Here is a 27,198-nt window from a genome sequence, read left to right on the forward strand (position 1 = left end):
TTCAGGTTCTTATAGAAACCCCTCAAACCGCCTTTTACTTTTCAGGAAGACCTTTGATGAGCTCTGGTTGGTGCTGGCTGAGGGTGCCCCAGGGAGCAGGAGGCTCTGCTGGGGGCTCTGCAGGGGTCAGTCCTGCCCTACAGCAACAGGTAAATAGGAACTCGGGGTGATCTCAGATTACATCCAACCCTGATATCAAAGAGCTTTTCAGCATTGTTACTCCCAGTTCACCTGACTGCAGAGCAGAGCTGTGGGGAGTTTGGGTTGTGTTCCCCCCAAAAGAAAGAGGCCACTGCTGGGAGCAGAGGAATGCAGTTTCCCAGTGCAGATCTCCAAACCCTCACCCCATCTCATGGTACCTGAGGAGGATCTCAGCTCTGCCCTCCCAACCAGGGGCACAGAGGGCTCATGACAGCTGCCCACATGCAGCCACCCAGCAGCATCTCAATGGCCTTAGCACCAAGGTGTCTTCTTCATGGGGCTCCTGCAAAACACAGAGATGCCTTGGAAGAGCTGTGCCCTATGGGAGGGCAGCCTGCAGCCCAGCAGGACCTCCCAAGGACAGAGTCAACTCTCCTGAATTTGTTATGTCCTGAAGGGAGGCTGAGATCCCTGCCAGCTGCACACAGTGCAGTCCCCAGAGCCCCACAGGTGAACAGGGTGCGAGCTGGATGCTTTTCCTCCATGGCCATATGTGCATGACAGCACACGCAGCGTTGGTGTCTGAGCTGCACTTGAATCCTCACTCCCCACACCAGTGAGTGTAACAGTGAGAACAAGGGCGAATGTCCTGGTTTCAGGTGGGATAGAGCTAATTTTCTTCTTAGTAGCTCTTTGCTGTGTTTTGGATTTAGGATGAGAATAATGGTGATAACACGCTGATGTTTTGGTTCTTGCTGAGCAGAGTTTACAGCAGTCAAGGACTTTTCAGTTTCCCATGCTCTGCCAGGTGTACAAGAAGCTGGGAGGGGGCACGGCCAGGACAGCTGACCCAGACTGGCCAAAGGGCTATTCCATACCATATGACATCATGTATAAATATAAAGTGTTTATATTTATATAGTAATAAATAGTATAAATCTGGGGGAAGAAGAAGGAAGGGGGGACGTTTGGTGTGATGGCATTTGTCTTCCCAGGTAACCGTTACGTGTGATAGAGCCCTGCTATCCTGAGGATGGCTGAACACCTGCCTGCCCATGGAAAACTACTGTCATGGTTTAACCCCAGCCAGCAATTAAATACCACACAGCCACTCGCTCGCTCCCCTCCACCCCGGTGGGATGGGGAAGAGAATCAGAAGGGTGAAAGTCAGAAAACTCGTGGGTTGAGATAAGAACAGTTTAATGATTGAAGTAAAATAAAACAGAATAGTAGTAGTAGTAGTAATAGTAGTAGTAGTAGTAGTAGTAGTAGTAGTAGTAGTAATAATAATAATACAATAATAATATACAAAGCAAGTGATACACTGTACAATTGCTCACCACCCACTGACTGATGCCCAGCCCATCCCTGAGCAGCAATCGCTGCCCACAGCCAGCTCCCCCAGTTTATATACTGGGCATGAGGTCTTCTGTGGGTAATTGGAGAAATTTCAGGAGTGTAGCCAAGGAGAGAAGATTTAAATAAGAAGGAACAATAAATCAATTTTTCCTCTTTTTTCCAGTTTTCTTTATTTTTCTGCTTACAGAACAAGTGAGACCAGCCTTCTCCAATTCAGATTGATCCAGAGCATCTCCTGATGAAGTCTGCAGATGTAGGAAGGGTAAGATCTTTTCTGTCAGACACTCTACAGCCCATCTTTGTCCTGTGTCCCATCGTCATCCTTGGTCCCCCTGTCACCCCCTCCACTGGTCATTTCTCTCAGTGGCCACCTGGGACTTGCATCAGGATTTCTCAACTCTAAGCTCTTTCCACTAAAGACTGTAGCTCAATGCTTCAGCTCATCTACACACATTCTCACCTGCTTTCTTTGGAGAACCAGCTGCACACAGTCACAGAAGAATGTTTCTTACCTCGCAATAAAAAACAAAAACAAAGGAAAGGAAAGGAAAGGAAAGGAAAGGAAAGGAAAGGAAAGGAAAGGAAAGGAAAGGAAAGGAAAGGAAAGGAAAGGAAAGGAAAGGAAAGGAAAGGAAAGGAAAGGAAAGGAAAGGAAAGGAAAGGAAAGGAAAGGGAAAAGAAAGGAAAGGGAAAAGAAAGGAAAGGGAAAAGAAAAGAAAAGAAAAGAAAAGAAAAGAAAAGAAAAGAAAAGAAAAGAAAAGAAAAGAAAAGAAAAGAAAAGAAAAGAAAAGAAAAGAAAAGAAAAGAAAAGAAGAGAAAAGAAAAGAAAAGAAAAGAGAAAAGAAAAGAAAAGAAAAGAAAAGAAAAGAAAAGAAAAGAAAAGAAAAGAAAAGAAAAGAAAAGAAAAGAAAAGAAAAGAAAAGAAAAGAAAAGAAAAGAAAAGAAAAGAAAAGAAAAGAATAGCTCAGTAAAAAATATTAGATGCTGTCTAAGTTTCCTCCACCAAAGTCCACTTCCCACTGTCGGTAACCTTAGTGGAACACTTTCAGTGAGATACATGGGAAAACAGGTAGAAACACAAGCGAGGAGATGGCTCAAGAGGCCATCAGGCAGCCTGCTAAAAGACAAGGCGAGCTTCAAACTGCCTGAAGCTCAGGGCAGCACCTGGGGAGCTGAGAGGTGTGGGAATGGGTAGAGACCAATGGGAGGAGGAAAGCTGGATGGACACCGGGAAATGCGTACGCCCAGGCAGCCTGCTGAAAAGATGCCTTTAGAAGTGGTCAGTTCAAGCAGGATGTGTGGAAAGATGTGAAAGAGTGCTGAGAGGCAATACACAGTACGCTGGGCAGAGCAGGCTCAGGGGTGTAACAGGGGAGATGAGTATTTCTTCTCCCGAGTGTAGTACATGGGCTGGAAAAGTCCATGTTGGCATCACGAGAATGCATTGTCTATGGATGAAAACTGTTCAGTGCCTTTCAGCTGCTGGAAACTGTGCTCATATTTTCTTCAAATGTTGATGATCATTCCTCACCTGTCCAGGCAGCGATGCTCAGAAGGTGCTCTGCAATAGAAATATCGGCACCAAATAATATCCACCCCGAGCCTTGCACAAGCCCCTGGACCTCAAGGACAGATGTGCCTCAGGGAGGTCTTCCTCTCAACAAAATGCGCTTTCTCAAGTTGTAGGCAGAGGTCCATGAATGTTGGAGAGTCATGGTCATTTCTGGAAGTGGAAATGGAAAGCCCTGCTGAGAAACCTGGCTGCTGCGTGGTGCAGGTCCAGAGAATCAGCCGCCAGGGAAGCTGTCCGAACTCCATACATTACCCCCAGAGCATGGGGTTGCTTTCACCCAGACCCAGCCTTTTGGCTCTTTCCAGCAAGCTCTTGATTCAGAACATTGGCTTACCTCACTGCTCTCCAATAGCATTTAATTTTCTTCATTGACAGCAACAGCCAGCCTGCCAGATGCCTCATTTAGGTGGCCTCACTCATCCTGTGTCATGCGGATCCATGACATCCATAACAGCATGTGCATGCCTCAGTCTCCTTATGTTAATTTGAGGGTTTGCACTCCTTTGTTAATAATCTTCATGAGTAAAATTCCCCTCTTCTCCACACATGTCTGTAGGACAGCTGTTTATGTTGGATGATGCTTTGCTAGACTCTCTATTCCTTAAAAAGAGAAGCACACAGTATCTGAACACTTTCAAAAAATCCTGCTTGGTAGCAACATTAACCTGAACTAAACCTTTGATAGTAGGACAAAATTCAGCTCTGTGTGTGGACTGCAAAAGCAGTGAGGAACCCTCTCCTTTCTTCCTTTCTCCCCATCACTTGCTCAGGTCTTGGGAGGAGAAGAAATGAATAAAGGTGACATTCCTGGGTGCCAGTGACTGAATTCTGCTCCCATGAGTGCCTGATGTCAAGACCCTCAGCTTCAGCTGAATTTCTTCTCTTTGGGAACACTGCAAGGCAGTGGCTCCAACGTCATGGTATGTGTGCAGATGCCCGACACTCCGACAAGATAACACTGTGAGCAATTGCAGGACACTACAGGTAAGGTAAGGGGTGACCTGTTTCATGGATTTGCTGCCCAAGGTAGAAAGTACCTCAGCAGCCATCTCAGAAACACCACAGGAGGATGTAAAAGAAGACAAGCATGGTCAATGTGCAAAGGATTAACAAGCGTGGTGGGTTGACCCCAGCCAGTAACTAATCAGCCACCCAGTCACTTGCTCACTCCCCCAACAGCAGCCTGGGGAAGAGAACTGGAAAGGTAAAAGTGAGAAAAGCTCATGGGTTGGAATTAAAAAAGGCCTTCATCACACGTAAGGGTGACTTGGGAAGGCAAATGTCATAACCACAACTGTCCCCCCTTCCTGTTCCTTTCCCTGATCTTATATTGCTGAGTGTGATACCCTATGACATGGAATATCCCTTTGGTCATTTGAGGTCAGCTGTCCTGGCTGCGTCCCCTCACAGCTTCTTGCCCAACCCCAGCCCACTCATTGGAAGGGCAGTGTGAGAAACAGAGAAGGCCTTCTTGTTGTTTAAGCACTGTTCAGCAATAGCTAAAAGAGTTTTGGTCACAAATCCGAAACATGGGAAACATGGAGCCCTATGGGCTGCTGTGAAGACAATGAACTCCACCCCAGCCAGCCAGGGCAGGCTGGCCTTTTTGGAAGGTGTGAGAATGAGAACAGTGAAGAATTTGAGAGGGGGAAAAAGGGAAGCAGTAAATTAAAGATGAGGCCAGGGATGGCCTCGGGACTGTTTGGGGTGCCTGTGCTGCTGCCTTGTACCTGATGTGAATTATTTCCACAGTCAGAGGGAACCTGAGGGCTTTCCCTCATGTTGAGGACATGGAGAGGTGAGGAATGAGAGTATCATTCAGGCTGGTAGGGACCTGGCTAGATAGCTGTAGAAAACATCCTCCTCAAAGCAGGATCACACCAGGTTACTCATGGTTTTATCCAGATGGGTCTGAGAAACTTCCAGGGATGGAGAGTGCACACGCTCTGGGAAATGGCTTCCCATGTCTGGCTGTCCTCATGTTGCAAAAGTTTCTCCCTATATTGAGCCTGACCCTCTCGTGTTCCAGCTCATTGCCTCCTGTGCTCCTGCCTTGCACCACAGCGTCTTCTTGGGAACCTCACCATAGGCAATGCAAGTCTCTTCCTTCCTCCCCGCAAAGCCCTCCATTCTCCAGGGTGAACAAGCCCAGCTCCCTCAGCCTCTCCTAACAGGTCCTGTGCTCCAGCCTTGACCATCTCTGTGGCCCTCCACTGAAATTTGCAGGTCCTCCAGCTTGCCAATGTCTCTCTGGCATTGCAGGGAACTAAAACCTGGGCAACTATTCTGGATGCAGTGTCAGAAGTTCTGAGCAGAGGGAGAGAGTCACTTGCCCTGGCTGTGCTCCTGCTCACACAGCGCCAGGCTGTTGTTGGCCATCCTTGCTGATGGCTCATCTTTTGCCTAATGGAACCCAAAGACCAGCAGACCCTTTCCTGTGGAGCTGCTACCTGCCTAGCCAGTCCCTGTCCTAGGACATTTCAGGGCCTACATCCACTTCAGGAGCAGGGCTTTGGTGGAATGTTTAGTGGCTATTATGAGGTTCCAATTGGCCCATCCCTCTAGACTGTCTCTGTCCTTTGGCATGGCAGCCCTGCCTTGCTCTCCTCAATGGGATGTCTTCTACAAATGTATATGAAAAAGTACTCTCTCATATCCTCCAGGTCATTAAAAAAACGCACCTGCTCTTACTAAATTCCACAGTGGTCACACAGATTGAGTTCTTGTCTGGACCCTTGCTGAGCTTGAGGATGCTCTCCTTCAACACCAGCTGTCCTGAGCTCTGCCACCATGCCTTGGCATGTCACAGCTCTGTCTCCAACATTAACGACTACTGCTCATCCTGTCTGTGCCCCTGGCTGAGGGCATTGCTGCACATCTGGGCTGAAGCACTGCAGCTTCAGAAGAACCAGGCCAAGCTCTGACTTGCTGTAAGGAATCCTAGTACCAAGTGTCCAAGACCCGGTGTGTGCAAAGGCTTTACTTCAGAACGGAGACATGGCATGGACAAGAGAGCTGCATGTCTTTCTAGCCCCAGGTCTAAACACCCAGAATGAAATGTTTAAATGCACTCAACAGAACACATCCTCCCAGCTTGCAGAAGTTAGATCCTTCCCTGTCACCTTCCTGGGTGTCCTGTCTAAGGATGGGACAAAAAAAGTAATTCTCATGCCCAATTATTTTTCTAATAGGAATAATTACACTGCAGGGGCGAAGTTGAGGGAGGGAACATCAGAGATGCCTTCAGCCTGTTTCCCAGCAGGTTCCCCTGGAGCCCCAGGGACACCTGGAGGGAGCCCAGAGGGGCAGAGAAAGTGGTGCCTTGGGCTGGGCCTCTGCTGCTGAGCTGGGCTGGGCTCCTGGGATGCAGGGAGCTGCTGGCAAGTGGGCAGCGCTGCAGAGAGACAGCTCTGCCCAGGAGCAGCTCCTCTGCAAAGGGCAGCAGGGCTGAGGGCACTGCCTGCAGGCACCGAGGGGAGATGGGAGAAGTAAGAGGGATGTTACTGGCTGCATGAGGTGGAATGATGCTGAGAGCTCACTGAAGAAGAAATCTTCACAGCCTTGAACACAGTAAGTCTCTGGCACATGAGTGTCTCGGAGGTGTCTCCTAGACATGGCACATCGTGCTGCAGACAGCAATTGGCAGGATGGCTCTCAGGAACATGCTCCAAAAGAGAGATACCCTGCCACACTCTCAGAGGACAGGACATGATGGGTGCCTTCTCTCAGCTGCAGGGATGTGATGCTGGGTGTGCATCCAGGGGTGGCCAGGGCTGTCCTTCAGAGCAGGTCCCTGCACAGCAGGGCACTGTGTGCTGGGGCAGGGACCCTGCTGCCTGCCAGAGTCAGCACTCAGCCAGACCACGGAGCTCCCCATGGTTCTGCAGGGAGAAGCTGTGAGTGGAAAGAGTGATCCCCAGCAAGGCAGCGTCCTTCTGCTGTCCAGAGGGTGCAGTGTGGGTCAGGGCTGCTCAGACTTCTACATCACCCAGAGGACATTTGCAGAGGGTCATTTTACGATGGATGTCAAGGTAGGGGATTGCCTGAAAGGGAAGGAGTACGTGTTTTGAGTTTTCTCCTCTTGATAGGCTGGGTGGGCAGTGCGAAATGGGAATTTATTTCTCTGCTCTGGAGAAGGCAATGAGACCCCAGTTCTCACTAGGACTTGTCTGAGCTGCTCCTTAGCCCCTGCACACACAGAGACGCCCCTGGGCAGTGCCCTGCTGCCAGGAGGTGTCTGCAGATCAGGGCTGAGCATGCAGCAGGTGGGATGGGTTCTGTGAGCATGGAGAGGGAGCAGACGTGGGGACAGAGAAAGAGGTCATGGCCAAGAAGAGCTCCAGGCAGCAGAGCCATGGGCAGGAAGGAAAAGAGACAGAAGTGGGGGGTGAGGATTCAAGTGCAGCTCAGACACCAACGCTGCGTGTGCTGTCATGCACATATGGCCATGGAGGAAAAGCACCCAGCTCGCACCCTGTTCACCTGTGGGGCTCTGGGGACTGCAGTGTGTGCGGCTGGCAGGGATCTCACCCTCCCTTCAGGACATAACAAATTCAGGAGAGTTGACTCTGTCCTTGGGAGGTCCTGCTGGGCTGCAGGCTGCCCTCCCATAGGGCACAGCTCTCCCAGGGCATCTCTGTGTTTTGCAGGAGCCCCATGGAGAAGACACCTCGGTGCTAAGGCCATTGAGATGCTGCTGGGTGGCTGCATGTGGGCAGCTGTCATGAGCCCTCTGTGCCCCTGGTTGGGAGGACAGAGCTGAGATCCTCCTCAGGTACCATGAGATGGGGTGAGGGTTTGGAGGTCTGCACTGGGAAACTGCATTCCTCTGCTCCCAGCAGTGGCCTCTTTCTTTTGGGGGGAACACCCGAGTGCGATAGTCCTCCCGGTGGAAGAGCTGCCAGCACAGGGCAGCTGAGAGCAGGGCTGATGGACAGAGCGGCTGTCCTCACTCTGCACTAAGGGACAGTCCCTGTGCCCAGTCTCAGCACCCACAAGGTTTCCCTTGCAGTGCAGCAGAAATGCCAGGCATTGCTGCATTCAAACCGCTCCTCAGCTGTGCTGGGGCAACTAGAACAGAAGGCACAACCCAAACTCCCCACAGCTCTGCTCTGCCGTCAGGTGAACTGGGAGTGACAATGCTGAAAACCTCTTTGATATCACGAGTGGATTTAATCTGAGATCACCCTGAATTCCTATTTACCTGTTGCTGTAGGGCAGGACTGACCCTTGCAGAGCCCTCAGCAGAGCCTCCTGCTCCCTGGGGCACCCTCAGCCAGCACCAACCAGAACTTATGAAAGCGAGCTGCCAAAGGTCTTCCTGAATGGAGAGAGAGACATTCGGGCGGGCAGGAGGTGTCTATGAGAAATGACTTTTATTTTGCTCAGAGAAATCTCTCCTAACTTGTCACTGTCTTTTTCCTCTTGGACAGTCCCTCATGCCCCAAGGCAGCACATGTCCAATAGCAGCTCCATCACCCAGTTCCTCCTCCTGACATTCACAGACACACGGGAGCTGCAGCTCTTGCACTTCTGGCTCTTCCTGGCCATCTACCTGGCTGCCCTCCTGGGCAACGGCCTCATCATCACTGCCATAGCCTGTGACCACCACCTCCACACCCCCATGTACTTCTTCCTCCTCAACCTCTCCATCCTCGACCTGGGATCCATCTCCACCACTCTCCCCAAATCCATGGCCAATTCCCTCTGGAACACCAGGGCCATCTCCTATGCAGGATGTGCTGTCCAGATCTTTCTGTTTGTCTTTTTGATGTCAGCAGAATTCTGTCTCCTCACCATCATGGCCTATGACCGCTACGTTGCCATCTGCAAACCCCTGCACTACAGGACCCTCCTGGGCAGCAGAGCTTGTGTCCACATGGCAGCAGCTGCCTGGGGCACTGGCTTTGTCAATGCTCTCCTGCAAACTGCCAATACATTTTCCCTCCCCCTTTGCCAAGGCAATGCTGTGGACCAGTTCTTCTGTGAAATCCCCAAGATCCTCAAGCTCTCTTGCTCACACTCCTACCTCAAGGAATTTATTGTACTTGTTACTTTCCCATTAGCGTTTGGGTGTTTTGTTTTCATCGTGCTTTCCTATGTGCAGATCTTCAGGGCTGTGCTGAGGATCCCCTCTGAGCAGGGATGCCACAAAGCCTTTTCCACGTGCCTCCCTCACCTGGCCGTGGTCTCCCTGTTTGTCAGCACTGCCACGTTTGCCTACCTGAAGCCCCCCTCCATCTCCTCCCCATCCCTGGATCTGGTGGTGGCAGTGCTGTACTCAGTGGTTCCTTCAGCTTTGAACCCCCTCATCTACAGCGTGAGGAATCAGGAGCTCAAGGAGGCCGTTAGGAAAGTGACTTCAGGAATGTTTTTCAACAGTGATAAGTTTTCCATTACTATTCACAAATGATACCCAGAGTATCCCATTGCAAGTCTGTCTTTTGGGTTTTTGTTTTAGCATTTTTGTTATCATTATCTGTATGGGTATTAGTGATTATTATGTTTGGATTCATCTTACTGCTACTGAGGAATAAACCTGATCCATCTCAGTTGGATCTGATATAAAAGTTTGTCTTTCTGGGACAGAGCTGACACTCTCATAGCATCTCTGTTAGAAAATAAGATCTCCCAGTCTGAAGGCTGGGCCCTTTTCCAAAGCTAATATCCACAACAGGCCCAAGGTATTTCACCCCAAAAAGGGCCTTTTTCTCCTTGGAACTGGGAGAGAAAAGCTCATTGTCACTTTGGTAGCTGTTGGAGACCAAGGGTTGGAATTTGGACTCACCCATTGGTGTGTGGTGACCATGGAGGTGGTGAATGCTCATTGAGGTGCATACTCAGGGTTGTCCCCCATATGACAGGGAAGAAGACACCCTCCAGGAGGGGGTCCGGAGCTTCCTGGAGAGCCTGGGGTTTCTACAGGGAGAGCATGTGCTTGGGGCGGGCAGTGGCTGGAGCCCCACAAAGTGGGAGATCGCACAAGGTGGAGTCACCAAAATGGAAGGTGCAAAGAAGCAAAGATGGACACCCCAACCCTGCACAGACCAGCTCCAACAGGGAACAGCACCTTTACAGTCACCACGCCACCAGCAGCAATCACACAACCATGAGTGACACAAACGTCTCTAGCCCATTCCCCCTCTCAGGCAGATCTGCTGTGAAGGTCACAAGTGGTCTGTGCATCCTCTGGGTCTGCTCAGATCCCCTGCCCCAGTCTCGGGGCCGTTACCCACTTGGCAGTTGGAACCCTGGGTGTCTCCAGATCCTCGTGTCCTCTTTCTGCAGCCAGCCCATCTTGGATTTGGCCAGCATAGCACGTCCATAAATTCAGCCCAAACACATATCCAACAGTGAGCACACTCATGCATCAAACAGCCAGGAGCAGAGTTTAAGAAGATGGCCAGACCATGGTGATTAGGCACAGATTTGGCCAGACCAGCCCTAGTCAGCCCCCCGCCCACATGCAGCCAGCCCCTTGCATACCCCTCCTCTCCCCATACACATTCTTCTTCTTCCCAATCTACCCCTTCTCTGCCCCAGTCTGCTCCCCAATTAACAACTGTCGCCATAGAATCATAGAGTCATAGAATCATAGAACAATTTAGGTTGGCAAAGACCCTTAAGATCATCGGGTCCAACCGTTAACCTGTCACTGCCAAGTCCACCACTAAACCATGTCCCTAAGCCTTACATCTACATGTCTTTAAGTACTGCCAAGGATGGGGACTCAACCACTTCCCTGGGCAGCCTGTTCCACTGCCTGACAGCCCTTTCAGAGAATAAATTTTTCCTAATATCCAGTCTAAACCTGCCCTGGTGCAACTTGAGGCCGTTTCCTCTGGTCCTATCACTTGCTACTTAGGAGAAGAGACCGACCCCCACCTCGCTACAACCTCCTTTCAGGCAGTTGTAGAGAGCAATAAGGTCTCCCCTCAGCCTCCTCTTCTCCAGACCAAACAACCCCAGCTCCCTCAGCCGCTCCTCACCAGCCTTGTGCTCCAGACCCCTCCCCAGCCTCGCTGCCCTGCTCTGGCCACGCTCCAGCACCTTGATGTCCTTCTTGGAGTGAGGGGCCCAACACTGAACACAGGATTCGAGGTGTGGCCTCACCAGTGCCCAGTACAGGGGGACGATCACTTCCCTAGTCCTGCTGGCCATGTTGTTCCTGATACAAGCCAGGATGCTAGTGGCCTTCTTGGCCACCTGGGCACACTGCCAGCTCATATTCAGCCGGCTGTTGACCAACACCCCCAGGTCCTTTTCCACTGGGAGCTTCTCAGCCACTCTTCCCCAAGCCTGTAGTGTTGCATGGGGTTGTCGTGACTCAAGTGCAGGACCCTTTCTGCCCTAAAAATGAGGGCTTAGACCCTAAAAATTAAACTGTGGGCCCTACAAAAAGGCTATGGGCAATAAAAGACAGGTTGGGACCCTAGAAATGAGGATTTTGGCCCTAAAAATGAGGATTTGGGTACTAAAACTGATGGGCTGGATGCTAAAAATGATGCTCTGTACCCTGATAAGGAGGGAAACCTCTTGGTTTCTCTATGGCCTGTGATGGGTGTGCTCAACCCCTTGACCAGACTGGCAGTGGGTTGGTGTCCCGATCCAATGTCGGGAGAGGTTTCGATACGATCCCAAGGACGAGATTAAGACGCAAACGAGGTCAAATGCCGTACAACCTTTTACTTTTATTAGAGGGGAGAAGAGGACGGAGGGAGGAGGGAGGGCAAGGGAGGAGAGGAAAAGAATAGGGGAGAGAGAGAGAGAAAGAGAAAGAGAAGGAGAAGGAGGAGTTTGTCACCACCACTTCGAGTCCGGAGATCTTCCACAGGGTCTTCGGTGGCCTCAGGTTCCGGCGGGGATCGAAGCGGGGGGGTGTGAGCCTGGAGGGTGCAGGAACAGAAGGAGTGGTCTCGCGCGCGCCGCTGCCGCCCCCGCCGAGGGGCACGTGTGCTCCTTATATAGGGGCTCCCACGCATGCGCAGATCACAAATGTGTACGTGCAGTTCGCCACGGCCGTGCTGCCCCCGCCTCTGCTCTTTTCGCGCCTTTTTGTCCCCGCCTCAGCTCTTTTCGCGCCTTTAGTCCCTGCGCAGGCGCACGAGGTTGTTTTTTCTCAAAGCTGTGGAGAAGATGGTCTTCTCGAAGCGCTGCGCTGGATGGCGCTACAGCAGCAATGTCGAGACAAAACCGCATTTGGTACCGGTTCTCTACACCACCCCGTGGCTCGACATTGCAGCTTGGTGGCATAAGACAGAGAGAGAAAGAGAAAACAAAGGAGAAAGAAAGAAAGCGCAGAGTTGAAAGAGGTGGGGATAAGGGTGGAGGAAAATTGTGGGGAGGAAAAAAGGGAATAACATTGTTTCGGATGAAGGAATGTCTTAACACAGGTTAACTGAGGTTGGTTGTGGCTGATGGATGGTACAGATTTTTGTTACACTATCAGGTGGAGCATTAGGAACAAATTGCATATTTGACACAATGTGTCGAATTAATTGAATAAAACCTGGAATTATACAGCATAGGAACAGTAAGGTGGCAGTTGCACATAGCAAATACAATATTAATTGTTTGACCCACGGTGCCCCTGGTAACCAGGACCACAAATCACCATTCCAACCACTCCAGGTTTGAACAGGGACATGGGCTATTTTCCTGGTATCTTGGATCAGTTGGAGAACCACTTCTCCCACATCATCTATTTCTAGGCAGCAGTTAGAGATATTTAATTTTCCACACACCTCTCCCTCCTCAGCCAGTAAATAATCTAGAACCATGCGGTGCTGAAGGATTGCCGTGCGCATTTGTTGAGACTGCCGAGTTAATAGGTCTATGGCGTCAGCGGTTTTGTTGGTGATAATTTCTAGGGCCGCCTGTAGTCTGATTATTCGGTTTAGATCATAGACTGGTTCTCTTGCCCCTGCAATGGGCTCGTTCGGATTCCAGGTTGCTGGTCCATAATGTTCAATTATTCGCTCAGGGGGCCATTCGTCATTCCCCCATTTTTGTGTCCCACCTAAATTTACCTTGGTAGATCGCGTCTTACGGGCAATACTTCTATGTCCGAGGTTATCATACACTTTTACGTCTAATTGGGGTCCACCAGTTTCTGGCAGGAGGAAGAATAGGGGTCTTATGATCCCTATATAACAAACTCCCGACCACCCCGCGGGTAAGAATTTGTATGCCGTGTTTCCACAAATCCAATAATGCCCTTTTCTGGCTTTATTTCCTTGAGAAAATGGCCCATCTTTCCCTGGTGGAAATTGAAAATAAGTTGTGTCTTTGTCACCCAGAGGGCTGAAAAAGGTCGTTGCCCCATCCCTTATTCGGCCGGTACAATACCAAGCCCTGTAAGTACTGAACATTCAATATTTACTTTTTACAAAGAAAACTAGACAATTACATTTTCTAAGCAAGTACAACATTTCATGTTACTTGGCTATTAAGTTTTCCCATATACAGGACTATTTAATGATAAAAATAGAGGAAGATCAAAAAAAGTAAGAATTATATATATAGTAAATCATAGGTTGAAATCCTTGAGATGTCCAACATAAATAGGTATCATTGGAAAGTTATTGGGTATTTTTTCTTAAATAAGCACACACACATATATATGCTTAAACACGCACCAGACAATTAGGTGTCTTTGTACTATTGCCTAAAGACTGTAGTGCACTGAAACATCTAATACTTAGCCTGTTTGACATAGATATTAAATCTCGAATTATTCATAGAGCTGCAATGAAGTACAAACATGTATGCACACATATGTACCACCAATTATAAAAACTGATATACACAGTGGAATATTGTAATGGATTAGTGTCTCTGAGTTAAAATGATCCAAAGTAGCAGGTGCATCGTGGTCATATCACCGCCCTTAAAAAACAAATAGGAACAACACTTGCTCTTTGGGTTAAGAGGAGGAAATAATCCATTTGGTGTGGATTTTGTAGGTTCTCCCACTGGTACCTTTTGCTTTCCATGTATATTTGTTTAGCAGGGGTATCTAATATGAGAGGCACAGCTCCCACGGTGGGAAGCTCGACCAGAACCGGCTGGCTGGGAGAGTAAGATGATGCACCAGGGCAAGTGGGGTTTCGAGAGACGGGTACCATGGTTGGCCCCTGTGGACAAAATGCCGCAATTTTCGGGCACCCATTTGTGCCCCAGTGATTATTGACATTGGCCACTGCCTCCCCCACCTGCTCGGCCCATCCCGGTTGGTGGGGTTTAGTAGATCTCCCTTATTATTACAGGCGAGTTGCCTGATAAACATCCGCCCTCCGCCTCCCTCCTCACCCTGAGGGGGCGGAGGTTTTAGTTTCCCGCCACTCTTTTCATCCTTCTTAAACACTTCCTCCCTGTCCAACACTGGCGCAGAAGGTGGGTTCGGTTTGGGAGGGGGTCCTTGCCTGGACCACCTCCGCACCAAGAGCTTCAACTTTTTGGTGGGGAGCACATCCATTAGGTCTCGGGGCACACCCTTTTGCAGTCCCATTTGCCACAATCCTTGTCGGAATGGGGGTTTCTCCCTTTGTGTTAGGGCGGGGCTTCCCCCCGAAAAAGCCAGCGATTTATTTGCCGGCCTCGCTGCCCGCACGGCCCTAGTTTCCACCTTGTGGTAAGTTCTGCCTACTGGCCCGTATTTCCTTCCATAGTTTATCAGTTCCTGAGCTATCTCCCCCCAAGTCCACACCTTCCTCCCCCGCTGCCGCTGTTCCGGTGTTACTGTTCCCTCCAGGGCAGCTGCAATTCGCGCTTCACGAGGCACATTTTGGATTCTCCCCTGTAATTGGATCCCGATAGGTTTTAGCGAGTCAGGGAGTCCTCTTATTAGCGGTGTCAGCCGCTCGGGGTCTACCGGTAACAACATCGGAGAGCTTAAATTTGGTTTAAGTTCCCGGTCATACATCATTTGCAGGCATGCTGCCTTTTGTACGTTTTCTAGTAGTTGCTCAACCGAACCAGTTATAGCTAGGGGATCCCCCCTTTCTAATGGGTTCAGCCCCCCCGCCCAATATGCTGCCCTCTGGGTCAGAGACCATGGGGCCCGGCGATTGCCTGTTGTGAGGAAGACGCCGGGGCCCCAATACCCCTCTGCTTCTTTTTCTGATAGCATGATCCCGTCCCTCCCCGACAGGGATATCCTCCACACATACTCGGTTTCGGACTCCCTCGCCGTCCTAGCAAAATCCTTTCGGAGTTTAGCCAGTTCGGTGGCAGTAAAAGGGATTTCTTTGGTTACAACTTGGGGACGGTTGTCGCTATCGTCCTCATATATGTACTCCGTTTTTACCAGCGGGCACATATGGGGGGCGTTATCCACCGTCTCCCTTAGTTGCTTTAGGTCTTTTTGGGGGTAGATTTGGCGTACGCCTTTCTCCTCCAACATTACCTCCGCCTCAGCGAGGGTGTCTGCCTCCCTCAGGAGCTGAACCCTCAGCTCCTCCTTCAAAATCCTATTTTGGCGCTTCTCCTCCTCTAGCGCCCGTTTGGTCTCTAGTAGTTGCTCTCGCAGCGGCGCTATCGCCGCTTGCAACGCAGCGGCCACAGCCTCCGATTGGCAGGGCACTCGTTTCTTGTCCTCCACAGCCGCTGCCAGACACGCTCCTAACACTGCACAAACAATAGCCTTCCCTTTTCCCTTCTTCACCCTAGCTTCTTTATGCAAAACCGCTATTCGGTCCATAACACTTTGCACTTGGAACCAGTGGTCCCGTGCCCAATCTCGTCCCGGGGGCGAGGGGCGAGAGTGGTACGTTTCTAAAAACTCATATAATTTCTCTGTCTCTTCACAAAAATCGCCTGCCTTTTGGGCGGCCATATCCTACAAAGGGGAGTTCGTCCCGGGAGGGTCAAACCTTAGAAAAAAAAAACACGTTTCCCCTATACACTCCCAGGAGGCCAGTCCGCACACTACTACAAGACAAAGATGAGCCTACAAAGGGGATATCGTCCTGAGGGGGTCACACCGTGCAATCCAAACTTCCCCTATACTCCCCCAGGAGGCCAGACCATAAACTACTGTAAGACAGAGCAGAGCCTACACAGGGGATATCCTCCTGAGGGGGTCACACTATAAAATTCAAGTCTCCCCTATACGCCCTCAGGAGCTCAAATCACAAACTGCTACGCGCGTTTCAGTGCAAACATCTCAACACCCACTCCGTCCTTGCGCTTCGTTCGTCTCCGGCTGCTTCCCTCGCGGGAGAGCAGAACCGCGGATCGGAACTCCGCACTCGCTTCGTACTTATTTGTACGTCTCGTTCACACACACTCGCTCAGCACACTGTAAGGTTGTATGACACTCTCGTCTCAAGGGATCCTGTCCGTGACGCCAATTCAAATGTCCCGATCCAATGTCGGGAGAGGTTTCGATACGATCCCAAGGACGAGATTAAGACGCAAACGAGGTCAAATGCCGTACAACCTTTTACTTTTATTAGAGGGGAGAAGAGGACGGAGGGAGGAGGGAGGGCAAGGGAGGAGAGGAAAAGAATAGGGGAGAGAGAGAGAGAAAGAGAAAGAGAAGGAGAAGGAGGAGTTTGTCACCACCACTTCGAGTCCGGAGATCTTCCGCAGGGTCTTCGGTGGCCTCAGGTTCCGGCGGGGATCGAAGCGGGGGGGTGTGAGCCTGGAGGGTGCAGGAACAGAAGGAGTGGTCTCGCGCGCGCCGCTGCCGCCCCCGCCGAGGGGCACGTGCGCTCCTTATATAGGGGCTCCCACGCATGCGCAAATCACAAATGTGTACGTGCAGTTCGCCACGGCCGTGCTGCCCCCGCCTCTGCTCTTTTCGCGCCTTTTTGTCCCCGCCTCAGCTCTTTTCGCGCCTTTAGTCCCTGCGCAGGCGCACGAGGTTGTTTTTTCTCAAAGCTGTGGAGAAGATGGTCTTCTCGAAGCGCTACGCTGGATGGCGCTACAGCAGCAATGTCGAGACAAAACCGCATTTGGTACCGGTTCTCTACAGTTGGTGCAGGCTCCAGGAGAGGCAAAGGCCTGAGCCGTAGCAGGGCCATGAACTCCTCATGTTTCAATCTGTTCTCTGAAAACCCACAAAAGAGCAGAGTGGCACAGTGAGCGTCGATGCATATGAGCTTAGAACAGAGACACATGCGGTTGACACGTGAATAATGGGTGGCTTTTCCAAGACTCATTTATCAAGGGACAAAGAAAGTTGTGGGTACAAGGGAGCCTCATGTATACCTTTCTTATCACATGTAATTTGACTACGAGCCAACCACTTTATCCTATAAATATGACAGCCTAAGTGAGCCTTCTTTGAGCTCTCCCTGCTCGGCAGCGTGGCAGCATGGCGGTGATCTCCCCTGGCGCTGGGACACCTCTCAAGGTTGCTCCTCGAGGCAGAGAGACCTTTACCAATGGCAGATCTTTGGTAAACAACTGATATTGTGCATAACCTTGTAGTGTGGTAACTTTGATTTTGTCTTTGATTGCGTGCTGAATTGATGCTAATGAAACGTTACATAAACTTTTCATGTACAATCCCTTAGACATAAACCGCTCCCCAAGTCTGAGACTGAGACTGGACCTAGCCACACTTAAGCTCCTTCAGGAGTTTAGAAAGCAAGGGGGTCTACTCTGAACCTCATGACTCAATGGGTGGGTCCTCCTTAATCTTTTGTATCCCCGGACTCTCTGTAAATCATTTTAACGCAAGTCTAACTCAGTTTTCCTTTGTACATTTCTTCCATGCAGTCATTAATAGAGTGAACCTTGCCATCGAACTTTGTTAAGTTGCACTTTTACAACACCATATTAAAACCACTTTTGCTAATACCGTTGTTGGTGATTCCTTAAGCGACCTAAATCACCCATTTGCGACAAATTGGCGTAGGCGGCAGGATCCTAAATCAGGATTCACAACAGAGGGTCAGCCTCCCCATCAGTCCCCGGGCTGGGGCCAGCCACGGCATGAGGAGATGGAGGTCAGTATTTGCCTGTGTCCCCTGCCACTGTCTCCAGGAGATCCCTATTGCGCACTGCCGACAGCCCCTCTGAGCCAGCCCCTCTCCCCAGCACAAGGCTCCTGGCCCGGGGGCTCCCCAGGGTGCTCCTGCTGCCCCAGTGAAAGAGCAGCCTGCCCTGAGCTGGTGTGTGCAGCCATAGGTTTCTTTAGGTCACTTATTCCCCCAGGAAAGCACAGAGTTGCTCCGTTCCTCTTCTCCAGGGACATCCCTGACCCTAGAGAGCCTTTCCCCAGGGGACTGTGTCCATGCAGCCACTCCTGCCCCTTCCCTGTGCTTCCCACAGGGCCCGGATCTGGCAACGCTGCTCTGCAGAGCAAGCGGGCTGTGGTGCCCAAAAGCCACAGAGAGACAATCCCAGGCAGATCCCTGTGGATCACTCACCATCTCCAGGGGTGCTGGGCACCCACAGGTGAAGGCTCAGCTCAAGCCCATGCCCTAACACATTGCCACGTGCCCTACTGCCCTCAGCCCATGGAGAACCCAAGCACAGCAGCACGGCCTCGTGGGGGCAATTTCTCCAGCCTGTTCCTGACCTCAGCTTTGGAAGAAGAGCCCAACCTCCAGACACCGGCACGGAGGAAATCCATGTTATTACAGAGACGTGGCACGGGAGGCCAGCTGTACCATCGTGCCAGGCACGTGCAAAGACCTCTGGGTCAGACAGACTGGGTTCATGCCTCTGGAGAAGCGGAGAGCATGCAGACATTCCTGGAGAAACAGAATTATCACAGATAATACGCTAGGGCTAGAAAGACATGCAGCTCTCTTTTGTCCTTGCCATGTCTTCGCTTTGAAGCAAAGCCTTTGCACACATGAAGTCTCGGACACTTGGTACCAGGTTTCCCTCTGGCAAGTTTAAATTTGCCTGGTGCCACCGCTGAGGTGCTTCAGCCCAAATGCGCAGCAATGCCCTCAGCCAGGGGCACAGCCAGGATGAGCTGGAGCCATTACTGTTGGAGATGGAGCTGTGACACTGGTAAAATAAACTGCCAAGGCGTGGTGGCAGAGCTCAGGACAGCTGGTCTTCAAGAACTGCATCCTCTAAGCACAGCAATAGTCCAGACTGAGATTCAGCCTAAACCCGAAAGGCAATTCAAGGACACCATAACAAGCTGTTACTGCTTCAGGAATAGTTAAAGAAAAAGAAAGCTACTGGATGGCCAGTGCTGAATTTAGTTAACAAAGAGATCTCAGATTTTCTATGTCATGTTGTCCTCTGTCTTCCCCAGCTAGGTCTCCCAGGCTGCTGTCACTTGAGGCAGGACTCTGGAGGAGAAGAACTAGCGGTGGATGTGGATCAAGTCAGGGGTCGCTTGGACGAACGCAATCCTTCCCAGTGTACAGGACAGGAGGGTCGGTATCCCAGGGAGCTGAGAGAGCAGGCCAATGGCACAGCGAAGCCACTCTCCATCATTTTTGAGAGGTCATGGAGACTGGGGGAACTCCCTGATGACTGTCAAAATGCAAATGTAGGATGCATTTTTCAAAAATGCCTCATGTGCAGGGGAACGAAAGGCTGTGCCCCAGACCGTGTCCACTCGGCTCCCATTTCTGGGTGTCCAAAAGAGAAGGGGACTGGATTTACCCCGGGGTAGGTTGTGCCTGACCATCCTCTTTGCTTTCTCTGATGAAGGGACAGGATTGCTGGATGTGGGCAGAGCAGTGCTTGTCTTTTACTTGGAAGGCAGAAAGGCTATCAGCATCATTCCCCACAATATTCTTGCATCCAAGTTAGGATATTATGGTCTGCATGGGTGGATGAGGAGATGGGTAAAAATTCAGCTGGACAGTCGGGCTCGGAGGAACGTGGTCAATGCGTAGTATTCTGCCCAGAGGCCTGTAGCTGGTAGGGTCCTGTCATGTTTCAAGGGGTTTTAATTACCCAAGAGAGTTGAGAAAATGCTTTTTCATAACATTTGTAGATGACAGCACATTGAGGAGCGCAGACACTACATTGGACGGCAGGGTTGCCGTCCCAAAGGATTTAGACAGGCTGGAAGGATGGGCCAATAGTAACATCATGTTATCCAACAAGGAAAGATCTAAAGTCCTGTCCTGACGTTGACTAAGGCCCTGCGGTGACAGAGGGCAGGGACTGCCTTGGTTGGTATCAGCTCTGCAGGAATGGCTCTGCTGGTCCTTTGGTTTCGTTAGGCAAAACACAAGCCATCAGCAAAGGCCAGAAGCATCCTGGGCAGTGTGAGCAGGAACACAGCCAGTGGAAGTGATTATTGCCCTCTAGTCAGCACATTTTCGAACAGATCCAGAATACTTCCCTAGGTTTTGACCTCCTGCAATGCCTGAGAGACATTGATAAGCTGGAGCCAGTTCCGTGGAGGGCCACCAAGGTAGTCAGGGTCAGAGCACTTGTTCTGCGAGACGAAGCTTAAAAAGCTGGGCTTGTCCAGCTGGGAGAAGGGAAGATCCTAGGGGAACGTGCAGCAGCATGGCACTGTTCCCAGGAGGACTGAGTCAGGCTTGTGGCCATGGTACAAGGCACAAGGACGAGAGGCAATGGGCTGAAACAAGAGAGGGTCAGCCTAGATAGAGGGAGAAACTTTTCCAGCATAAGGATAGTCAAATGCTGAAAGCTGTTTCCGAGAGAGTGTGCACCAGCTCTGTCCCGGAAAGTGAGCCAGATGTGTTTGGATAAAGCCCTGAGTAATCTGGTCTGAGCCTGCTTTGAGCAGGAGGTTGGTCCAGACACCTCCCGAGGTCCCCTCCAGCCTGAATGATGCTGTCCTTCTTTCCCCTTCATGTTTTCCAATTCGGGAGAGCTCTCAGGTTCTCCCGGACCCCAGGAGTCATTCACGTCAGGTTCAGGGCTGCTTCACAGGTGTCCCCAAACAGCCCTGACCCCATCCTTTCCTTCTGTTTTCATTTCCCCCTGCCCAAGTTGTTCTCTGTTACCCTCCAAAAGAACAGCCTACCACGTTCATCCTTTCCCCATTGGCCCTGCATTTCTTGTTTTGTACCCTCTCATGGTACGTCTGAGGTGGTTGCTGTAGTGTTTCTGACCACGGGTTGCGACTCAGTTGAACACATCACTCTCTTCCATTACCTGTGGTGTCCTGCAATTCCCCATGCTGCTTTCCTGCTGGAGGCGTTGGCCCACAAATCTTAAATGCTGACATGTTGGAGTTTCAGTCCCGAGGGACCTTCACATCCTTGTGACTTTGGCCAACAGAAATCTCTTGAAGTTTTTCAAGATGAAGGGGGCAAGGTCTGCATAGGGAGCGGGATAAAGCCCATGCACGAGGAGCAGCTGTGACGTGACTGGCTGAGGAGTGTCCTGAGGAGAAGGGCATGGGAGTTATGATGGATGCCGTAGGAGCCAGTGTGTTTCCCATTTTGAAAGGGGGATGGAGAAACTGGAGAAAGTCCAGAGGAAGTCTGTCATGGTGGGGTTAGGGACCTAAAGCACATGAGCTGTGTGGAGTGCTGGAAGGAACCGGGTCTCTTTAGTCTGCTGAAGGAGAGGCACAGGGCAGTCTAAAAGCAACTGAATCCTGGCAGAGAAAACAGCCATAAGTTTCTTCCCGGGGGCTTCAGGCTGGGCCTCAGGAAAAATGGACTAGGAGGGTGATGCTACCCTGCAGCAGGACCCCCAGAGCCTCTCTGTGATCTCCATTTTTTGGAGGTTTTCAGGTTTCAGTCAACCTGGGATTGGTGATACCCCACCCTATGCTGGGAAGCTGGACCAGAGATCCCAGCCCTCCCTTTCCCAACAACCCTTCCGTGAGCCTGTGCTGTGCAGTGTGCCCCAGGAGAAAGGATTCAGCTGGAGGTGGGGGTCTCTGCAGCAGAGGGCCATGGGACAATTCAGGGTGGAATGGTCTTGTACTCAGGAGGTCTCTAGTTCTACCTTTGGCTCCAAGCAGGGCCAGCTCTGAGGTCTGAGCAGGTTGCTCCATAAATGTCAGCACCCCTGTACAAAGTCTGCCACCATTACAGAAATGGAGACGAGGCATTTGACCAGCTCCTTGAACCCAGGAATGGGTATGCCATGCCTCCTGAGATTCCCAGGGACACCTAAGCTTTGTGTGCCGAGAAGTGTGAGTCCTCCTTTGGTGTCCTGGCCAGTCTCCTGGCAAATGCGGTGCTTTAGGCTGTGGAGAGAATCAAAAGAATCTTTTTGACCAGGTTAGGTTCATTTTTCATGCTGAAATGCAGGGCAGATGAAGGGAGCTCAGAGCTTCCAGGCTCTCTGCTGCCCAGTTAGGACTTCAGAGACCAGAAATGCAGGTAACGGTGTTGTGTCAGTGTCCAGCACATGGAAATGTTGGCTTCCTTTGTGCCTTTGCACCTTTGCACTAATCTGGGATGTGTCCCTCGGCTGCCTTTGGTTAAAAAAGAAACAGCTGCCATCTTCGACCTCCCTCTCCTCCACAAAACAGGGAGAAAAGATAGGAAGCAGGGATAATTTAAGGGCAATGCTGTCTAAGACGTGTAATATTTAAAAGTAACAGAGAGCTAGCAGTGAGAGAAAAAGCACTGTTCTAAGAACTTCGTGCCAGAAGCTAACTACTGAGCACTTATGGCTATTTTCTCAAGTCAAAATGAATGTTGGAATGAAATTAAAGTGCTTTAATTAATCATAATGATGAATAAGAAGGAACTCCCTTACAGCACTGTGCTGTTCCTGTTATTATAGTGATAGTACCGCTCATTCCTTAAACAGCCTTGAGAGCTGCTTTATTCTTCTCATTTCCAAAGCTCCACCTACTCAGATCATCAAAGGACTACCTCAAATCTCTGCGACCCAAATGTCTCCAGCCTTCTCTCATCAAAGGTCTTTTACCCCAGGACACTTCTCACAATCACTTCAATACACTGCCCGGTCTCTATTTTTCATCTGGGGGAAGTCAGGGTATTCCTTTGCAAAGCCTTCCCCACAAAAGCCTTTTCTACATGCTAATCCCACTGGTATCACCTCCTGCTGGGTACAGCTCCGTCCGCTTTCTGCAGAGCTCCATGGGATGGGCAGTTTTCCTGTTTCTTCTGCCCATTCACCTTCACAACCTTCTTGTATTGTCTGCGTATCAAACACATTTATCCCCCACAGTTTCAGCCGTTCCCAATTGTGCTCATGATTTTAAAAAGTTGCATAAAGAAAAGGAACAGGGGCATGTTTGGAGCGATGGCATTTGTCTTCCCAAGTCACCGTTACGCGTGATGGAGGCCTGCTTTCCTGGAGATGGCTGAACACCTGCCTGCCGATGGGAAGGAGGGAATGAATTCCTTGTTTCGCTTTGCTTGCACACACGGTTTTTGCTTTACCTATTAAACTGTCTTTATCTCAACCCTCAGTTTTCTCTACTTTTACCCTTCTGATTCTCTCTCCCATCCCACCGGGGGAGGTAGTGAGCGAGCGACTGTGTGGTGCTTAGTAGCTGGCTGGGGTTAAACCACGACAAACAGAAACTCCAGAGGTCTCAGGGCCCCTGTTCCAGTGCTGGACTGGCCCCGTGGTGATTTTTTTTTTTCTTTTTATTCTTTGTGTCAAGTTAGTCAAGCATTACACAGCTCAGTGCAAGACATCATAGCAGGGGAAGATGACCTTCATGTCTTTTAACTTTTTTAAGCTGATTCCACACGGGGACACTGTAGATAGTCCGTGGCATCTAGCAAGTGATTTCTCAAGCCTGAGGGCAGTCATCTCTTCATTGGTTGTGTCACCCTCTGGGCCCTACTGACTACTGACCATGCTTTGACTCTTTCCCCTGAACGTTACGTTGGTCGGATGCAGCTTGAAGTAGCTATTGGCATCACACTCTTGAGGGGCACTGAAGGTGCCCTAGAGTACAAAGATATCATGGTGGGGCATGGCGTAACAGGAATGCCTCAGGAGACCTCTCCCCTTCTTGAGCAGGATGAAAGCCAGGCTGGACACATGGTTTTGTCTGAGCAAATATGGGATGCTTTGTTCAGGCAACCACATAACCCAGTGGGACTTTTGGTACTGCTTGGGACTATTTTACATCCTCGGTAGCATCACTTTGTCCATAGGAGTCTCCTCAAGGCAATTCTCACTTCCTTACTCCTCAGGCTATAGATGACAGGGTTAAACATGGGGGTCACAATTGTGTAAAACAGGGCAAGGTATTTGTCGGTGTCTACTGAATCCCTTGACCGTCGCTTTAAGTAGACGACTGTGGCCGAGCCATAGAAGAGCGTCACCACCCCGAGGTGTGACGAGCAGGTGGAATAGGCTTTGTGTCTGCCCCGACCTGAAGGCATTTTCAGAATTGCCCTAATAATTTGAATGTAAGAAGTACCTATGAAGGAGAAGGGAAGGATTGCGAAGAGCAGGATGATGGTGTACAGCATCACTTGGTTCCAGCACGTGTCTGCACAGGCCAGTTCCAGCAGAGGGGGGACATCGCAGAAAAAGTGATGGAGGTCATGGGATGCACAGAAGGGCAAAGTGAACACCTGGTAGGTCTGTCCTACTTGCACTGGTATGACAGCCACCCAGGACCCCACCACCAGTCTGATGCAGAGACCCCTGCTCATGACGAGGGTGTAGTGCAGGGGGTCACATATGGCTATGCAGCGGTCGTAGGCCATGGCAGCCAGGAGAAGGCATTCAATGCTGCCCAGCAAAACCAGGCAATACAGCTGGGCAGCACAGCCCAGGAAGGAGATCCTGCCATCCGCCCGCAGGAAACCCACCCGCATTTTTGGCAGAGTGACTGATGTGTAGCAGATCTCCAGGATGGACAAGTTCCTCAGGAAGAAATACATGGGGCTGTGGAGGCTTGAGTCCACCACCGTGATGAGTGCAATCAGGCTGTTCCCTGTGAGGAGCATGAGGTATATGACCAGGAATACTGTGAAGCACAGGCCCTGCAGGCTGGAGTGGTCAGAAAATCCCAGAAGAAAGAATCCGGATCCAACGGTGTGATTCTCCGAGCCTTTTCTTTGGGGCATTTTCCCTAGACAGAGCAATCCAAACAACAGGCTCTCAGAGGATGCTAATGGCTTGTCCACCATCCCACACACTTCAAGCCTAGAGAAAGCCTATGAACATCAGCATACACGTGATTGCAGGATTAGGCGAGCTGGACCAAGATCTGCCTGAATGTTTGGAAATCTAACATGGTTTGCTTGCTGCAGGGGGAGGGTTAAAAAGAGGAAAGAACAGAATCCTTCAGCCTGAATGACTGGGATTTTTAATACGGGTAAAAGAAACTTGACTTTCTTTTTCAGAGTTGATTTTCTTAAACAGAATACCTGGTGAGAGATGAGAAAAAAAGAAACAAAAAGGATAAATACTCACCCCTTTAAGAACAGTCTTGCTTACGTTCCTTGTCCAGATCTTGTAAGAGCTGCACTGAATGTAAGAACACAAAGAAGAAATAGGGTGAAAAGGAGGAAAGGGATGAAAAGGGGAAGACAAAGCAAGGCAAGGCCAGGCAAGGAGAGGCAATCAAAAGAAAGCGAGGCAAGGCCTGACTTGATTCTTAGATCTCAACGAGAGAGACTCATCCCAGCTCTCCTCACATGTAAGAGCTCATCCCCTGATGCCGTGTCCGCACACAAACATCTGGGAGACTATTTGAGACCTGAATCATTACTTTTTACATGGCAAAGGGTGAATCCCATCAGAAGTACAACAGACTTCTATCTGCCAATGAATCGAGTGACACTGATGCATCCAGGGGCATTTGAACAAGACGGATAAGCAGCAGTTTATACATAAATCTCAAGTTTTCAGGGTCCTAAAAGACATCTTTATGCAAGCAATCAAACTGCTTGATGCACTTTTCAGTTATGCAGAGAAGAAAGTGATTAAAATTTGGTGATCTCCTTATGATATCCAATTTTCCTGAGCAGGTCAGGCTTTTATAACTTCTGAATGAGCCCTGAATAATTCAGCATTCCTGAACTTGCTGCTCTGTCGCTTGGATTTCTGACAGCTTACAAATCCAGCCGAGGGCCCATTTGCTCTGCCCCCAACCCTGCAATGCTTCCCACTCCCCTGCAAGCCCTCACAGAAGCAGAGCGATGCTCTTGCTGCCTGGGGAACTGAGCCTTCCCTTGCCATTTCTCACCTTCCCAGAGCATAAAGACTTCGTGCTGGGCACACTTGAGGGATGGGAGCTACAAGCAAGCAGCGCTGCAAGAGCAGGTTGCTGCTTCTGCAGAAGAGACTCAGCTGAAGGATGTTTTATATTCTCAGCTTGACATGGGGGAAAGAATACCCTCTTCCAGGCAGAGGACTGAGGATGCTGGCCATGTCTATCACTACCTCCCTTTGAGGAGTCTTCTTCAACTCGGGTGTACTAAGGATGAGAACAGCAGGTCAGAAAACATGTGATAAAAGCATTCAGATTAGCCAAGCGAAAAACACAGGGCGGTTTTCTCAAGAGAAAAACCCAAATTCACAAAAACACATGGTCCTAAGGGTGTGATCCTTTTCCCAAGGTGTTCCTGCCTTTTTCCTGTTTTTTCCATCTCATAGAGGTGCCATTCAAAATTTCCAAGATAAAATTAGGGTTTGCATGAGTGAAAAGTCACCATGATTGTTTTCTAATCTACCTACTTTTTCGTATAAATGTGCAGAAAAATAAAATACTTCTCTGATACCCACATTTATTTTAAATTAAGGCTTTCACTCAAAGCAACCATTTACCTGCAGGTTACCCACATACCAGCATTTCCTGCTTGTTTCAAAATGTCCTCAAACATACAGCCTGTTCTTTTTAACTCTCTGATGTCTCAGTGCTTCACAAGATCATGGGTGCAGCATGGTTCAGGCCAGCTTTGCTCATGGGAAACTGCCAGAGTACTTCTTAGATGGTGACTATCTCACGGGCGGCACTTTTCAAACCTGAAGGAAGCCCATTTCCATGCCCAGCCAAGCTGGACAGATGCCTGCAGCTGCTTCTGGCGGTGTCTGTGCTGCCACACTATCTCAGCATTTCAGGGCATGCCAAAAGGGATTTACTGTTGCCAGGAGCCAAGAGGCAGGAACACCCTCCTCAGTCCATGGTGCTGCAGGAGGCAGTGGTGGCCTCTTTTTCTCTCCTCCATTCCCCTCAAAACCACCTGGCCATGGCTCTCCGGACACGTCTCTGTCACTCTCACCTGGTTATGAGACAGTTAGGAAGCAGCCTCAGG

The 27,198-nt window shown here is 50.2% G+C and overlaps 3 protein-coding genes across 3 annotated transcripts in view; 1 reads left to right on the plus strand and 2 right to left on the minus strand.

The window, feature by feature from the left end:
• LOC309603528 (olfactory receptor 14C36-like) overlaps positions 1-27,198 on the minus strand; it is a gene marked incomplete at both ends in the record, with an annotated part of 57,577 nt that overhangs the window by 21,382 nt on the left and 8,997 nt on the right. The window lies entirely within an intron of this gene.
• On the plus strand, positions 8,529-9,485 carry LOC309603515 (olfactory receptor 14C36-like; the record flags this gene model as incomplete). Its single annotated transcript, XM_082338345.1, has 1 exon — positions 8,529-9,485. The coding sequence occupies one exon, from the start codon at positions 8,529-8,531 to the stop codon at positions 9,483-9,485; it is 957 nt and encodes a 318-aa protein (XP_082194471.1).
• On the minus strand, positions 24,067-25,005 carry LOC309603527 (olfactory receptor 10AG1-like; the record flags this gene model as incomplete). The annotated part of the gene is made up of 1 exon (XM_082338351.1): positions 24,067-25,005. One exon carries the CDS (start codon positions 25,003-25,005, stop codon positions 24,067-24,069), a length of 939 nt encoding a protein of 312 aa, XP_082194477.1.

The sequence above is a fragment of the Platalea leucorodia genome (genome assembly GCF_965183815.1).
Source record: "Platalea leucorodia genome assembly, contig: HAP1_HAP1_SCAFFOLD_119, whole genome shotgun sequence".
Classification (NCBI taxonomy): domain Eukaryota; kingdom Metazoa; phylum Chordata; class Aves; order Pelecaniformes; family Threskiornithidae; genus Platalea; species Platalea leucorodia.